General features: G+C 35.8%; 1 protein-coding gene across 1 annotated transcript in view; it reads right to left on the bottom strand.

The window, feature by feature from the left end:
• LOC129281307 (phosphoinositide 3-kinase adapter protein 1-like) overlaps window positions 1–17,484 on the bottom strand; it is a 99,472-nt gene that overhangs the window by 37,974 nt on the left and 44,014 nt on the right. The window contains exons 12-16 of the mRNA XM_064112889.1: window positions 16,942–17,029; window positions 12,956–13,075; window positions 10,997–11,097; window positions 5,777–5,830; window positions 974–1,115 (exon numbers count right to left, since the gene is read on the bottom strand). Coding sequence (XP_063968959.1) covers window positions 974–1,115; window positions 5,777–5,830; window positions 10,997–11,097; window positions 12,956–13,075; window positions 16,942–17,029 — 505 coding nt within the window. The remainder of the gene's footprint in view (window positions 1–973; window positions 1,116–5,776; window positions 5,831–10,996; window positions 11,098–12,955; window positions 13,076–16,941; window positions 17,030–17,484) is intronic.

Genomic DNA, 17,484 nt, shown 5'->3' with positions numbered 1-17,484 from the left:
TTTTGGCTAAATACACAATTTGCGTTGGATTGTACATGAAATCACGTTTATGAGCAATTTTGGGTCTGACATGCACTTACATAATGTTGCGTAATGTCGTAACCGCGTACCCGGGCGTCACAAATTTGGTCTCAAAATTTGCGCGTGACTTGAAAGTAAAAAGTCAGTGAGCGGCAAGGTCAAAAAATGTTGCGCAGCAGATATATCGCAAAATTGTCGAGGGGGGGGGGGCATTATGGCCCCCCCGGGAGAATTAGGGTTAAAGTCTGTGCTAAAATTATGGGGAGCCAAAAATTCTAACATTCTGTTTATATTGTATATTTCTTATGTTTACTATGTTGCTTTCATAATGAAGAAAAATACTTTAGAATACTTCAGTTATCATTCCCAGAGAGTTTGGGTGTCATATGAGCTAATAGACTGGATGTGTACTGTTAGGGATTTGTACCCCAATTGGCTCTCCATAGTTTGACGACAGGCCAATCATCTACAATTTGTGGAATATTCCAAGGTTTCTAGTATCACATTCTCAGCCATTTAATATTTTATGAATATCAATACTTTGCAGTTACATCACACCCCTCGTATTTCCTAGAGTCATGAACCAGTTCAGATGCTATCAAAACGAGCTGAGCACACTCACCGTCACTCTGAGCCTGGACTGGCTTCCGACTTAGAGTCTTGAACCAGTTCAGATGCTATCAAAACGAGCTGAGCTCACTCACCGTCACTCTGAGCCTGGACTGGCTTCCGACTTAGAGTCTTGAACCAGTTCAGATGCTATCAAAACGAGCTGAGCTCACTCACCGTCACTCTGAGCCTGGACTGGCTTCCGACTTAAGAGTCTTGAACCAGTTCAGATGCTATCAAAACGAGCTGAGCTCACTCACCGTCACTCTGAGCCTGGACTGGCTTCCGACTTAAGAGTCTTGAACCAGTTCAGATGCTATCAAAATGAGCTGAGCTCACTTACCGTCACTCTGAGGCTGGACTGGCTTCCGACTTGCTGCGGGTGGCTCCGGCCGTTCGTCGGGACTGCTGACAGGGACCGATGGGGGCGCATCATGGTGGGATACGGTGGTGGAGGAGGCTTCACTGTCCAAGGTCTCGTAGTCCTACCACGAGAAGAGGATATATATAAAAACATTGACCATTAGAGAGGGCATTAGTAAGTATATAGCCCCTCTATAGAAGGTTTATTTTTGGTGAGGGTACTAGAAAGAATTAGCCCATGAAAACAAGGTTCATTTTGAACAGTTCTATCCGTATCAGTGAGGGCACTAGTAAGAATTAACCAATGAATACAAGGTTCACAGAGAACAGTTCTGTCAGCAAGGGCATCGGTACAGAATAGCCCATCCATACAAGGTTCATTTTGAACAGTTCTATCGGTGAGGGCACTGGTAAGAATTAGCCCATGAAAACAAGTTTCGTTTTGAACAGTTCTAACAGCAAGGGCACCCGTAAGAAATAGCCCATGCATACATAGTTCAGATTGAACAGTTCTATCAGTAGCAAAGAGGGCTTTGAAATGAATTAGCCCATGATTTCGTAGAGAATAGTTCTATCAGTGACGGCATCGGTAAGGAATAGCCCATACATGCAAGGTTCATTTTGAACAGTTCTATAAGTGAGCGCAATAGTAAGAAATAGCCAATGTTGTTTGGACAAGGCAGATTAGCCTAGGATGCTTGGACTATTTTGAAGGTAATGAGTGTGGGTTATTACAATAATACCCAAATATAATGTGTATTCAATTGTTTTATTAACTGAAGAGGATCCTTGTAATTTGACAAACTCCTCTCAAAACCTTGAGGGCCATTAATATGACTTTTCGTCAAATCACTGATCTGATCATTTTTCAGGCAACATAAATGTCTGGCTAATGCCATGTGCAAACTCCCAACCAACCATTCCGTATCATAAAGTTTAGGTCCCAAAGGTGCTGGAACTTTCCGAGAAGGCAAAACTTTGTGGGGTTGAACCAGTAGCATATGCAGGATTTTTGTAAGGGGGGGGGGGGGGGTTCGAGTTGAATGAAAATTTGAAAAGCAAAAAAAAGAAAAAAAGGTTTTCAAAAAAATCTGAGGGGGGAGGGGTTGAACCCCTGTAACCCCCTCCTCCTGGGTTGAACCATTGTTAGCGTACAAATAGCACACGCTCCCAAAGCTTTAATTTGCCAGAACATTCCTTCGCCACCTCACTCAATATTAAATAAGAGCCCTTCTTCCGCTTAAGGTTTGATAAAAATTATAAAGACTGAATTGGAATGTTATTGTCATGTATGATATTATTTGTAAAATATGCATGAAGATACATGTATATAACACAAATACCGTAAGCAATGTTAGTTAACCAGCTTATTCTGCAAAAACATTGGACACACAAAGAAAAGAGAATACAAATATGAAAGCACATCAACAGCTGAAAAGAAAACATAAATGACAAACAATGACAATGAAATCTGTTTGAGCCTTTAAGTGATGAAAATATATACCTATTTAAACATAATGATGACACAAAATTGTTTAAAAATACTTATTTTACAACAATTTAGGATTTGAATCAAATCCACAGTGATATCAAAATGGTGTGAAACATCAAATAATCTATGATAGAACTAGAAAACAAAATTGAAGGTACAATCCATTTTTTTCACGTATAAGGGATTGAATTACCTTTAACCTCAACACTATACATTGATATGAATATTGAGGGTTCGGACATGGCAAGAAAGACAATTATCCATTTATAAACTACAAACAAGGATATGATTCTAGGTTTACCCATTTAAAAAAAAAAGGGTCAAACGATTTAGAGATTTTATGAAGGGTTACATGTATATTCTGTTATTTCGTCAGTGATTTTACGAACCGGCTCAAACCTAATTTTCAGACAAATTTTCGAAATTTATTTTTTGGCATATTTTGAAAGCTTGTGATTCACTCTATTGATTTGCCAAATTTGTATTATTTAAAGAATAAGAGCATGTTTAAATTTCTTACGACCGGCTCAACCACTTCCTTTGATTTTACGAACTGGCTCAAACAATACTTTGTGTATTATCAAGTCTCTGGAATGGCGCGGACAAGTCAAAGACCCGACCTAGATGCTGCACGTATGTGGTTTGTGCCTCAAAAAAATCATGCGCAAGGCAAGAATAATTTTACGAAATGGCTCAAACCGTAGTTTGTACCGCTAAATACAGTGCGCACGATTTTACGAAGTGACTCAAACCCCCTGTTTTTGGTGAAAATTATCAGCTTCTGAAATGCATACATATGCTTCATTTCAAATATTGAAAGAATGAATATGAATTGCGGACAAAATTTTGTATATAATAAAAGAACAGAATGGATTCTTTAAATTGGTATAACTAATTGATCTGGATCCTTTCAAAGCGTGAAGTTATGAGCGTCTGAAAGACCTCCAAACTTTGAACTCGACTATCTCCAAATCCTGTTTTGGAGAGCAGCTGTGTTTTGAGGCAGTTCGTAAAATACTGACGATTTTATTCATAATTAGGGCAGTTATATCATGACATAAAGAAGAAAAAATATTCAGGTAGATTGTTTTAAAAAAGAATAATAATTCATAAATAGAAATTCACAAGAAGGATATCATTCAAAAGAGTTCATTTTGATAAAGGGTCATTGATTCAGGCGAATACACTAGGGTGGTAAAAATGAGATTAAAAAATACATATTTTTCAGGTAAACAGATAAATAAAAAAAAATATATATATATAAGTTAGTTTAATATGATAAAGAGATATATATGATGAATAGCTATACCATGACTTGAAGAACATAAATGCATACAGAAAATGAATTAAAAAATGATCATGGTATCTAGAATTATACTTGTATGACATGCATACCGGTACACATCCAGCTTACAATTTTGAAACAAGATGAATAATTTCGAGGAAAACTGAAAACTTGAAAAATGGTTATGTTTGAGCATTTCCATGTAGACAGTTAGTTTTGGTAATACCAGGTAGGAAGTTTCTTCTCAGGCTCTGCAAATACAAGGATAGCAAGTATCTGCAGGCTGTGCTGATTTAAGACATCGAGACAGAAGCATATGAACACAGATTAAAGAGACAGAAACGGGTCGATAGGGTATGAGAGAAACAAAAATATTCAATCATTCAAACTACTAGCAGTACTCCAACTACTACTGTTACTATACTACTACTACTACTACTACTACTACTACTACTACTACTATTACAACAACTACTAACTACTACTACTACAACTACTACTACTACTACTACTACTTCTATACTACTACCACTACTATTACTATTACTACTACTACCTCTCCTACATGTACTGCTGCTGCTACTACTTTTAGCTTAAGTTTGGTTGCAAGGGGGGGGGGGATAAAAGTCATATAGATCTGAAATTTGCAAACCATCCAATATTTCTAAAATAGACACTCTCTCTAATATGATTATATTTTAGGCCACTAGCTTATTCTTTCACTCCTTCTCTTACAAGAGCTACTACACCTTTTATGTTATCGCTGACATTTACATCTTGGTTTTAATAGTAAAAAAAAATATAACATAATGCAATACTGGCTGGTGGAAAAAGATGATTGTATATTTACATAGTCAAAACTAATACATGCATATATATATATAGTATAAGGTATTCTCTACTGTTAACATGCTCAAATTGAAGAAAAAAACACACAAGAAGATTGATCCCGGGAGGGCCACTTACATTGACGAGTGGATACCATGCGCGACCAAAAAAACATGTAAAAAGGATGTCTTTTTCAAGATTTGGCACGTTACGTACGTAACGTAAGAAGGGTGTCAAGAACACTAAAATAATGAAAAAAGGTATCTATTTTCGCTAGGAAAGCTACGTGTTTAGGGTCAAATTTGCAAGGGTATACAAAATTAAGACTTAAATGTTTTATAAAGGATGTACTTTTTGCCCCAAGAGTCAACACTACGTGTTTAGAGTACGATTTGCACGAGGTGGGGCTGTACTAAACCCAATGATGAAGGTAAAGGTAAAATCGACGATCGACGTCTGTGACATAACAATCAAAATTACTTGTTTAGGGGTTCAATTCAGGGAATACTTGCCAAGACTAACGTTTTGTTTCCAATACTTGTTAAGGGTAGGGTTTTACACGCCAATACTTGTTAAGGGGTGCATTTTCAGAATATGGAAAATACGTGTTTAGGGTGCTTTTCGAGACCCCATGGTCGCGCATGGTATCCACTCGTCAATGGAAGTGGCCCCCCCCCGGGAGATTGATACAAAACACACAAAAAGTAGGGAGAGTAAATATTGGAAGTAAAATTTACCTACAAAAGGTGAGAAAAAAAAAACTTCCAGGATATGAAATGGAGAAAATATACACATGCAGGGATTAGAAATGAAACTGTATTCTAAAAAAAAAAAAAAAACACTTTTTGAAATAGGAAATTAGAAACAACCTTGGTTATAAAACATATCATAGGGTGTTATTTAATGAAATAAACATGGAAGATTAGTAAGATTCACAAATAATTGAAAACAGCAAAAATAATATTCCACAGACAATTTACAAAACGAATATAGTTATGAAACACACAACAAATATCACCACTCTGCTATGTCTATGTATACAGCACATTTTAATTTTTAGAACCAACTTTATGCTTTTTAGTCTGCATGACTGTGTGTATATGGACTTTTTAGCTGTGTTAAGAAAGAGGCAACCCCCTCAAAAAGGGGGTAATATATATATATATATATTTTTTTACCGAAATAGGCCCAGAGCGAGCAACTCGTGGAATCGGAGGAGGTGGAGGCAAATCCTGAAAACAAATCATATTTCATTAATTTTATGAGGATCGCTCCTTTTCCTACCAAAGTAATTTCAAATGGAAAATATAGCATCACCCTTAATATTAATTTCAAAATTTGTTGCATGGGATGTTTATCAACTGAGTTGTGACAGTTTGTGAAACAACCCCCTTGTTTTTGCCATGTTAAATACATGGCTGCAGCAGTGGGCCATGAACCCATGCCCATCAGAATGACTGATGACTTGGGCCGTGTTTGATAAAACTTTAAATCATCTTACTATCCTTGACATTGGTATCAATAAAAGTAAAAGAAGATGTAAACAAAGTTAGAATTGTGACAGATTTGCAAAGCAGGCCTCATTTAAAGTGGCAGCAGTGGGATAGTAAGTCATCAAAATGACAAATGAGTCTGGCCCTGTTACATAAAACTTAATCAGTCTGAAAAAAATTTGATGTGTATCTCCAACATTCGTATCAATACCAGTAAAATAGAATGTTGACAACTTTAGGCTTGTGATATTTTTGTGAAGCAGGCCTCATTCAGTGGCAGCAGTGGGATAGATACGCCATCAAAATGACAAATGAGGCTGGCCCTGTTCTATAAAACTTAATCGGTCTAAATATATTCTATGTATATCTTCAACATTAGTATCAATACCAGGAAAATAGAATGTCAGCAAATTAACTTCCATGAAATTTTTGTCAAGCAGGCCTCGCTTTATGGTGGCAGCAGTGGGATAGAGCCATTGAATAAATGGCTGATGACTCTGGCCCTGTTTCTTAAACTTAATCGGTCTGAAAAAAATTCTATGTGTATCTTCAACATTGGTATCAATACTGACAAATTTATGGTTGTGAAATTTATGTGAAGCAGGCCTCGCTTTATGGTGGCAGCAGTGGGATAAAAGGAAGCAATTGAAATGGCTGATCTGATGATTCTGGTCCTGTTTCATAAAACTTAATCGGTCTGAAAAAAATTCTATGTGTATCTTTAACATTGGTATCAATGCCAGTAAAATAGAATGTTGACAAATTTACTTTTGTGAAATTTTTGTGAAGCAGGTCTTACTTTACTATGGCAGCAGTGGGATAGAGGACGCCATTAAATTGGCTGATGACTCTGGCCCTGTTATATAGAACTTAATTGGTCTAAATATCTTGATGATGCATCATTTTCCTCGACAATGTTTATCTGTTTAAAAAAACACTTTGATTTATAACAAATTTATAAACAGGTCCATGTGGGTCCCATCTAAAACAAGGTGGCAAATGTAAGAATATTAACCAATACTACAAAAAAGAATGATGAATTTGGATCGTATTTCATAAAATCTTTAAATCATTCAAAGTCTATAATCTAGATACTACTTTATCATTCTTTGACACTCTGGTATCAATATGTGTCAGTTGGATATCAACAGACTTGAGTTACAGTGGCTTTATCGTATAAAACCCCTGTCTGTTCTTGCCTCTGCCTTCATTAAATAGTTTATTGCCAGCAGCGATAGGAACCCAGGAAATCAAAATGACAGACGATCAAGGACCCTGTTTCACAAAACTAGTAAAAAATATCTCAATAAATCCATGTACACGTAGGTCTAAATCTCCTAATAGATATGAATTCATCATTAAAATATCATAAAAACATTTTTTTTAATAGATGGAATAGTATGAGGGTCTATATTTATGGAATAATGATTGCTAGTCACAATGTAATGTAAAGAAGTGACATAGGAATTCGACTTTGGTTATCAAACCACGGTTCAGATTGGCTTGGATGATAAAATTTGTTCTGAAGGAATTAAATGAATATGGCACATTTTCATTTTGACTTCATAAATATTAGTGTGTATTCCAAACTAATGAAATATTCTATGATCTCATTGAGTGCATTACTGTGAAATGAAATATAGCAGAATGCTTCAATGATATGTTATTTTCTAGCAAGAAAAAAAAAATCCAATGCTTCACTAAGGATCATGAAACTATCATGAAGGACTTCTTTTGGTGATTTAGGGCGGTTAACATACACATTATAAACATGTGTAGGCTAATAGGCCTGTGAAAGATGGGGTTTTAATAAAGCATAAGACCAAGACGCAGCAAAACTCAGCAACATTTTGTGTACAAAGTCAATTGGATATGACACAATTGGAAAAAATATTGTTGTCTGGTAACCAAACACTTTGAACTCATCAAATTCTTATAAAAATATCGCAAAGTCTTTTTTGTCCATAGTTGTGTGGACAGACTTGTGCCATCAATTTAGCTAACATCGTCATAAATAATTTGTTCCTGAAATTGTACTGGTCACTTTCGATAATCTTTTTAGCGGACACAAATAATAGCACCGGTGTGTTGGCTCAGTTGCTAGAGCGTCTGTCTCACAACCGGGAGGTCGGGGGTTCAAACCCCGGCCGCTCCAGACCGAAAGACGTTAAAAGATGGGAGTTGCTGCTACCCTGTTTGGCGTTCAACGATTAAAGGGATAGAGCCTCGTCAATCTGGCGCTGCACGGCGGCTGCCGGGCCCACGATCAATTGGACAAAGCAAATTTTCAGAGTATTTCATTTCATGTCTATTTCGAACAATAAAATATATGGATTTTAATATCAATAGGCATAGCGGGTCGCAGAATGTCGTGCAGTAGAACACTATAAAGGTAAATGTTTTTCACAATTATGGATGTTACCTGAAAGTATCCATTACTTGGTGTATTAATATGGGATGAGGACTTTTGTTTACTTTGTTTGATCAATGTAGCATGTTTACAAGATGGAAAAACATATTGAACTCATACCTCAGCGGGAGAGAAGATTATCTGCCAGCAAAAGATATGATACAATTCAATTTGTGATTCTAATCTGCATTTGCAAATACATTTTATTGTTTATGCTACTCTATAGATATTTGACAACGTATCCTTCTTTTGAAACCATAGGTGTGATGCATAAAGTATTAGGGGGCATAATCAACAATGATGGATTCAAAATAGAATTGAATTCATATTTCAAAAAAAACATATCATTCAAGGGAGTAAAACTAGTGGTTTTATATGCCTTGCAACGTTCATGGCGCGCTATCACGTTTTGAGAACTTTTGTGAAAATACGTCCTCTAATCTACGAAGTGTAGGGTCCACACTTTGTTATTTTGCATGCCGGCCGGTAAATCACAAAACGTTACAGTTTTTCACCTACGTGACACGAGTCTTTACGCACTTTACCCAACAGTTTTACAAGATTTTTCAAATTGCAAGCGCTTGTTAGTAAGCCTAATCATGAAGTGCAAACAAATTTTGTGGTACATGGGACTATTAATGCATCTGCACAAGGATCGCAATGTATGTGTGCAACAAAACACCCAAGTCCGAAAGTCTCACCCTTGAAACAATCTTTCCTGTATTCATTTCAATTTTGCAAAGGGTAATCTATGACGCAGTTCAATCTCCAATCGTAACCTGCCACTTGTGTTTCGATAAATTTTAGCATTTTCGTAAAATGAGAGAAACTCCGGCAGTGTTCCATGGTTTTCAGATTTTATTCACATAAGTACCTATGCTTGGCGGTCGGTCGTATACCGTGCTAGGCTGTTAGTCTCTTCTCCATGACAATTTAAATTTATTTTGTTAACATTATGTGATGATTCGTATTTTTCTTGTAGCATTTCACCGAATTGGTAGGTCACATAACCCAACTTAGTAGATTAGGGGAATGTTTTTTACGAAAAAAAACGCAAAACGTGATAGCACGTCGTGACATGATTACGTGAGTTAACATTGCAAGCCATTTTATACGGGTAGTCGCCAAAGCTAGTTCGACTACTATTATTACTATATCATCTTGATATCATAAATAATAGACAGATGGTATAATATACGGGAATGGTATTTTATCATTATCATAATCATAATTATCACCATTGCTGTTATTATTATTATTACAAAGAACTCCCCAGACGATGCTACACAATAAAAGAAGCAGCCTTTAATACAAACCATCTTTTAGTAGCATTTATAACCACAAATAAGCTCTAAACATAAAGCTGAATAAATCAAATAATAATAATAATAATAATAATACTAATAATAATATAGTTATACTACTACTAATAATAATCAAAGCATTTATTATGCGCCATCTATCTAGTAATCTAGTTGTAGTGGTACTCTTGCTATTGTTATTCAAATGTTAAGTAGCAGAAATAGAAGCTGGAGCATTAGTAGGTATTTCATAATTAAAAATGCTACATTCCTCCATAGTACGTCTGCAATACACTTATTAGCAAGATACGGCAAAACTAATGGCCAAAACTGCAACTTTCAACACATTTTCTGAGGGCTGGATTTTAAATTATTTTCAAATAGAACTTTGTAAGATTACAGTACAAAATATTATGATATTGCAATTTGTACGCTTGGGGCAAAATTTCATATACTTTTCCCACCTAACAATTTAGGTTCTTTAAAAGATTGGTTTGTCTCACATTTATTTACTTAATTATTTTCATCTATTCAATAATCAATTTGATCTTGTTGTTACACTTAAAGGAAAAAAAATGAAATGCTACTTTAAAATAGAGTAAACATTTGGGTTACAGTTTTAATTTGCAAATCTGTATGTCACAAATCATTATATATAGAACCAAGATCTTATTTTCAAATAGTGATAATCTGCGACAATGTTTGAAAATCATTCCAATGATACCAACAATCTGTGTTTATATGAATAAAAACATTGTAAAACTAATCAAGTTTCCTAGTTTTTCAATTTCATGAAAGAGGTCTAATTATTATTTTTTGTATGTTTTGTCTAAACATGCCATGATTTAATTCTCGTAATTTCACTCCTAAAAATGGATTGGTTTTGCTATATCATTGGATTATTGTTGTGTAGCTATCCATAACATCTAGGATTGTTACTGTTTTCAGTCACATATTATTTGTAATACTAAGATCATAATTTCCATGGTTACATTTGTCATATTCAAACAAAACGCTGATGTGCATGTCAATGAGGTTCTAAGAACAATTAAATCTTGACTTAGATATTTTTTTTATTTTGAGCTAAAAATGTTACCTTATATCACAAATTTCACTACAACATTTCTAAAGGGATGAAAATATTTATCTGCTTTTTATAGACATGAGTTGATTCATTGCCATGGTAATGCTTACCTGAGTGTCATCGTCGTCATCATCATCATCGCCATCTCTAACCATAGTGTTATCTGTTTTCCCCCAGCTGTCGTAGTAATCATATATATCGTCAGGATCACCTGTAAAGATATTCAGAAATCTTGAGACATTCATATTGGTATTTTAAACAATAAGAATACAGATGAATTCATTCATGATCATTACTTTTTTGTATATTATGATCTCCAAATTGGCTACACAAGTACATCAAACAAATTATATTTCTCCATTTAAGTATCAAATTTCAATACCTCTGAAACAAATTTGAAAGCATGAAATACGCAAGATATTTTGTGGAAGTACAATAAATTCAAAAGTCTAAATTTGTTGCCATTTAAAGATTTTAAAGAAGCTTTAGGCTTTAGCTTCAACTGGTAAAAGAGCAGTCACTGGAAGACCTTAATCAACTTTCATTTCATATTTTGCAATTAAGTTACTGCAGTATGCAGATATGGACATATATTATTTAAAAAATATGATGTATTATCACAATAGTCAAATGCAAAGTATATTTTGGTTACAATTTAATTCATCACGAGTTATATAGCCACACTTTGCTTTCCAACAACTGCAGCTAAGGGAAATTCGGACATTTGTTTGACTTGTCATACCACTTTAATTTAAATTCCAGTCATAGTTACAATCTAAAAATAGGTTTGATCAGAATACAATAAAATGACCAACGGAGTATTTGTATGTGTTGATGAAAATTATGTAAAATAGCCTTAAAAACGGACATACTGAAGCTTTTCAACATGCACTCATCGGAGTAAAATCACATGAATATCTAGGCAGCATATATCCAGCTAACAGACCCAATTCTGTGCCATCAAGAACCCTTGCGTTAAGTTTGTTGCTTCGCTAGAATTTACAGCTGGTACTAGGCCTAGATTGTTTACCTTGAAAGCCAATCACAGCTCGCTGTTTGGCGTCCATTGTCTCAATCGGATCAATAATATATTGTTTCGCTCTAGCGTTCTAGTCATTCATGCGATTTTACTCCGATGAGTGCATGTCGAAAAACATCAGTATGTATGTTTTTAAGGCTGTTTTATAATTTTGCGGTACCAAACGCTTATTTAAAAATAATGTGCAGAATGGCTCTGGTAGGAAAATGTGTATTTTGATGGGAAATGGGCAAAATGAGCATGACATTTCTGCGGGTTGATGGTCTTTCTCCCCCAAAATACTAATAATGCATGGTCCCACATGTGCATATCTGCGTTGGCAATATTCAGAGTGCTCGCTTTTCAGTTTGGATTTCTCTCTTTGAGAGTGGGGTTTATGTACATGTACACTTGCTGGATCTAGATACACAATGGTATGGTAATAATTAATCTTCATAAAAAAAAACTTATGAATGAGATTATTGCTTGCTGCAACTAGTGGGCTTGCTATTCAACCATTCAAAGCACTGTAGACTTACTTATACACTGTATTCACTTATTTTACAAACAGTTGGTCTATTATCAATATGGTATCATTGCCATTTGCTTTCAAACTTCACTTGGTCTAATACATATTTTTCGTATTGTCATAACATGATCATTAGACCAATTTTGCTCTTAATTTGTATTTATTTTCATTAATTTATTAAATAAATTTTCATTAATTTTCATTTAGTCTTTACCCAGTGGACTCAATTCCACTCAATATCATTTTTTCTTTGTCAAATGAAATTTATGTTCATAAACAGTTTATAATCCATCCATATACTAAGTCGTGTTCCACCTATATGGATATTAGACGAAATCGGTATAGCCTGAATGGGAGTTAGATAAAATGTCAAGGGTTAACTGGGCTAAATGGCAATTAGACCAAAATTTTAGTAGACCAACTGGCTGAAGGTGCAATGTGATTAGACCAAGATGGATGAGACAGAAAGGAAAGTAGACCAAGCAGTTGTAGACCAATCAGCGATTAACCCTGTAGACTTACCACTTATTAGTCTATGTATGTCAGCCTCTTTGCTGACGGGGTTAACGGGGATCGCCACGGGGAACGGAAAGTCGTACTCTGGTCTGTTCCGTGGGTCCTGGTCTGGGGGGCTATTTGGTCCTACAAAAGAACAACAATGGGTTAAAGAGAAACAAGGAAACAGAGGGATGAAAAGAGAGTGTAAGAGAAACCTATTTTGTGAGATGATGGTGTAGTGTCCTAAGGTGGTGACTGACACGGCATTTGCTCCTGCGACAATTGCTCCGGACTTTATTTCGTCCGAGATATACATGTAGGTTAGGGTTGCAATAGGGTTTTATGTTAGGTTTAGGATAGGGTATGGTGTTAAATCCAGGGTTAAAGTTGATCATTCCATTTAGTGTGTAGAGTGTACAGCAGAGCAATTATCGCAGGAGCAAATGCCCTGGAACAGCAGTGCAGTGGCAGTCTCTGGAACACTTTGTGCAGATGAAGAAAGTTGGCAGAGAGGCCGATGTTGCCCTTTCCTTTCTCCTGGCTCTCTTGACGGCCAGCTGTACCTTTTCTTTTTCATCTTTATCCCTCCCTACACCTCACATATTCATAGTAATTGATAGTTCTGGGCCCCGTAACACAAAGGTTCATTATTAATTTGAAAGAACAGTTCTCGATTGGTTCCTAGTCAGTCTACTGAGCAAAATGCGCATTTGACGATGGTCTCAAGTGATAGGCCATTTCATTTAAAGATTAATCGCTAAGCTTTTTTTGACAGGGCCCAGGATACTGTAATCAATGTATATGAAGAGTATACAAGAAGAGACCATGTCCTGATGTCAGCATAAAAGTATAATTCATTGAGCTAGCATTTGCTTTGGTTTCAAAGACTGCAGTCATGGTGAAATCAAAACAGCAGGTTTCACTTTCGAAGGCAAATATCGCAAGCCTCTCTGTGCTCCCACCAGAATCAAACGGTCTTCTTGTAGCCCAATAAGTACAGGTGGGGAAATTAGCATGAACAATAAGCTCATCGACCCATATTCTCGAATAGGTTTCAATTATACTGTGGTAAACAACCATGGACTATGCAGAGTTTTGGACATAATTATGCTTATTTCATCGCGTACACTAAGAAAAATCCATTTGAATGAGCACTTTTTGCAAACGGCGCTAAAAGGGAAGCACGGAAATAGAAGAAATCTGAATAAACCATGTTTTTGTACCACAGAACAATTGAAACCTCTTTTGAGAATACAGGCCATTTGGGATAGAAAGAGATGAGGAATTTCTGATATATTAAAGGACAAGTCCACCCCAACAAAAAGATGATTCTAATGAAAAGAGAAAAATCCAACAAGCATAACGCTGGAAATTTCATCAAAATTGGTAGTAAAATAAGAAAGTTATGACATTTTAAAGTTTCGCTTTATTTCACAAAACAGTTATATGCACACCCTGGTTGGTATGCAAATAGGGAGACTGATGATGTCATCCACTCACTATTTCTTTTGTATTTTATTATATGAAATATTAGATATTCAAATTTTCTCCTCATTTTCAAGTAAAACAACAATTAATTCCTCCCTGAACCTGTTGAATTAGCATTATTTAACACTATATGGTTCAGCCAAGTTGGTCCTAATTGTCAAATATGTAAAAAATGAAATATTGTATAATTCAAACAATAAAAAACAAAAGATATAGTGAGTGAAGGACATCATCGACTGTCTCATTTGGATGTCACTGAATTGTGCATATCACTGTTTTGTAATAAATAAGCAAAACTTTAAAATGTCATAACTTTCTTAATTTACATCCGATTTTGGTGAAATTTTCAGTGTTATGCTTGTATTATTTTTCTCTTTTTATTCAAATCAACTTTTTGTTGGGGTGGACTTGTCCTTTAAACAGCAATGGTTTTACATTTTCCCATGAAGAAAAATCCATGGTGTAAATTATTGGAGAAACAAAATCTGTTCTCAACTTAGGAATGATAATAAGCAAAACCAGGTAGTGTGCAATGTGAAAAACATTTAATGGAATTCTTTATATCTAAGCAATTGCTTTTCAAACTTCTGCATCTGTTCATGCTTAGTGCGCAGGTCTAACATCAAGTTAGAAGGTAAATTGGAGATAATTTTTTTTTTAAGTTTGATGACAAGGTATCAAAGAATGGGAGAATTATGAAAATTCAAAGTTTTGATTTTGCTATGTCAAATGTAAGCATACTATAAACCTGTCAATGGTTTATGATGACTGTATAATTATATTGAATAAATATATGTGAAATAATGATTTCATATATTGAATAAGCATGAAAAATCATCCTAAACTTTTGAGATAATGTCAATTATGGAATTTTCATTCCACTTCAGACATAGCAGGATGTCGCTTGCTGGTGATTAAAAAAAACCTTAAAAGTCTAGAAATCTGTTATTCTTTGGAGGATTTTTGCCAAACTTTTCAAAGAAGACACGGGAGAATCAAGTGGAGGAGAGTATGAGTGGGATGGCGGGGTTGAATTGTGCAAGATGGAAGAGGGTGGGGTAATGGCGATAGCCCTGTATGAAGCCGTAGAGTATGAGATGAATCCGGACAGCCCTTTTCGAATGGGAACATAACCGGACCAAAAACTTTGGACTACTGACTGACTGATTTCATTTCTTCTCTCAATTTTATGCTTTTCAAAACCAACCTGAATGTCAACCTGATTGTTCTTTTAAAACTGACCCTTTTTCTTGATTTTCAATATTTGCTGAATGCTCTACATGATGCTGTAAAGAAACTGGAGTCCCAAAGCCCCCAATTTCTGAAATACAGTGCGTATCAAAAAAAAGTTTACACTTTGAAAAAATCCTGTAAAATTATACATTTGTAATATCCTGAACACTTTTCCACATTTTAACACTGGTACAGGTCCATTTAATCAAATGACGATATAACTGTCGAAAAATATTTCCGCTTGAGTGAGCACCACTTACTTTTGAAAAGTTAGTGAAAAATGATTTGCGCAGAACTTTGAAATAGTTAAGCGAATAAAAGTAGACCTTAATCATGAAGAACACGTAGAATTTAGCTATTAAAATTGATTTGAAGATATCTTTTACCTTTTTTGACTTGTTTCCTTGCCCAAAACACTTCGAAGAGAGCATTTCACCCCACCCCTCTCCCCCACACACCGAGGCCATCGTGACGATATTTGCTTTACACTGAGCTGTGATTTACATGGAATGGCTTAAGCTTGATTTTCATTTTGTTAATCATTGCCAAGCTTGGGAAAAGTGTGGAGAAACAAGTATTAAATGAAAAATGAAATGTAAACCCACTTTCGATGATAAAAACTGAGTGAAATAATGCTGGAGATGTCTGATTTAAACTTTTGTTCAGATTCAGTTATGTCCTCAGATCCAGCTGGCACAAAAAGGGTAAAGGTTGTGCTTACTAAGTGCTGAAATTTTGATTTGGGTGGCAAAATTGTTACAAAATGCTTGAATGTATCCGTCTTATTTCAACTGACTAAAAGTGCAAGGGAAATGTATGAAAAATATTTCGCAGGGTAAGTTTGATTTCGCCGTTTCCCCTTAACACAGCGTGAAAACGAGCATTTCTGCGCAAACAGATTTCTGCGAGCTTTACAAAAATGGACAGTGCTCACTCAAGTGTAACATTCTGACAAAACTTTTACTTTCATTGGATAGATGAGACCCAAACCCAAGATTATATGTGAAAAAATTACCCACATGTTGTACATTTTTTAATTCCCAGGGCTTTTTCAAAGTGTAAACTTTTTTTTAAAAGCACTGTATAGTTGTTTCAAAAGCAAGTTGTTTTCTAAGTAATTGGTTATATACCAGCTTGGCGTTTACCAGCAAAACGCTGTCCTGCCGAGTTCCTACGGGAGTTACCCCCCAAAAAAGTATTTCTGTATACTTGCACATAAAACAATGACAAATTTTCCTCATTTACTAAGAAACTTATTCCACAGAGTTGCTTCTTTTTCTTTGACTCACCTCCTCCAAGCTTTAACTTCTGCTGTTCTTTCTGGGTCATGACCACATAACCAATGTTACTTGAAGGCTGCTGGGCGACTGATCGTTCCTGCAAGAGCAAATAAAATCAGTCAAAACTCTTTGACGAGGGATAGGGGTCATGGTTGAGTTGAGGAAGTCCTCGAGGCCACATTTTTCTGGCCTTGGCCTCGACCCGAGTCATGTATACAAAGTCTATGGGAGAGCGTCTTCTCTAAAGGCCTCGTGACTCGGAACAAGGGGCTTTGACTGCATCCCTGAAAGAGGTAGCTTCGACCATCATGAATATATTGTATTGAGACCACCTCTGGAACACTTTTAAAGAATATTAAGCTTTTAATACCAAGGGCATGTTGGTTGGATGGTCATCAGGGTCTAGGAGTCAGGGTTCTTCACTATATCATATACAAAGCCGACTTCTAGGGGGTGCTGCCTGTGGCGTATATAACATAAGCTGCACCCCTACAATTCTTTTTGGGGGGAGGGTGCTTCAGCACCCCTGCTTTCCAGGGCCATGACTGTCAC

This window comes from Lytechinus pictus, chromosome 18, assembly GCF_037042905.1.
Source record: "Lytechinus pictus isolate F3 Inbred chromosome 18, Lp3.0, whole genome shotgun sequence".
NCBI classification, from domain to species: domain Eukaryota; kingdom Metazoa; phylum Echinodermata; class Echinoidea; order Temnopleuroida; family Toxopneustidae; genus Lytechinus; species Lytechinus pictus.
This window is presented reverse-complemented; position numbering and strand designations above follow the sequence as displayed.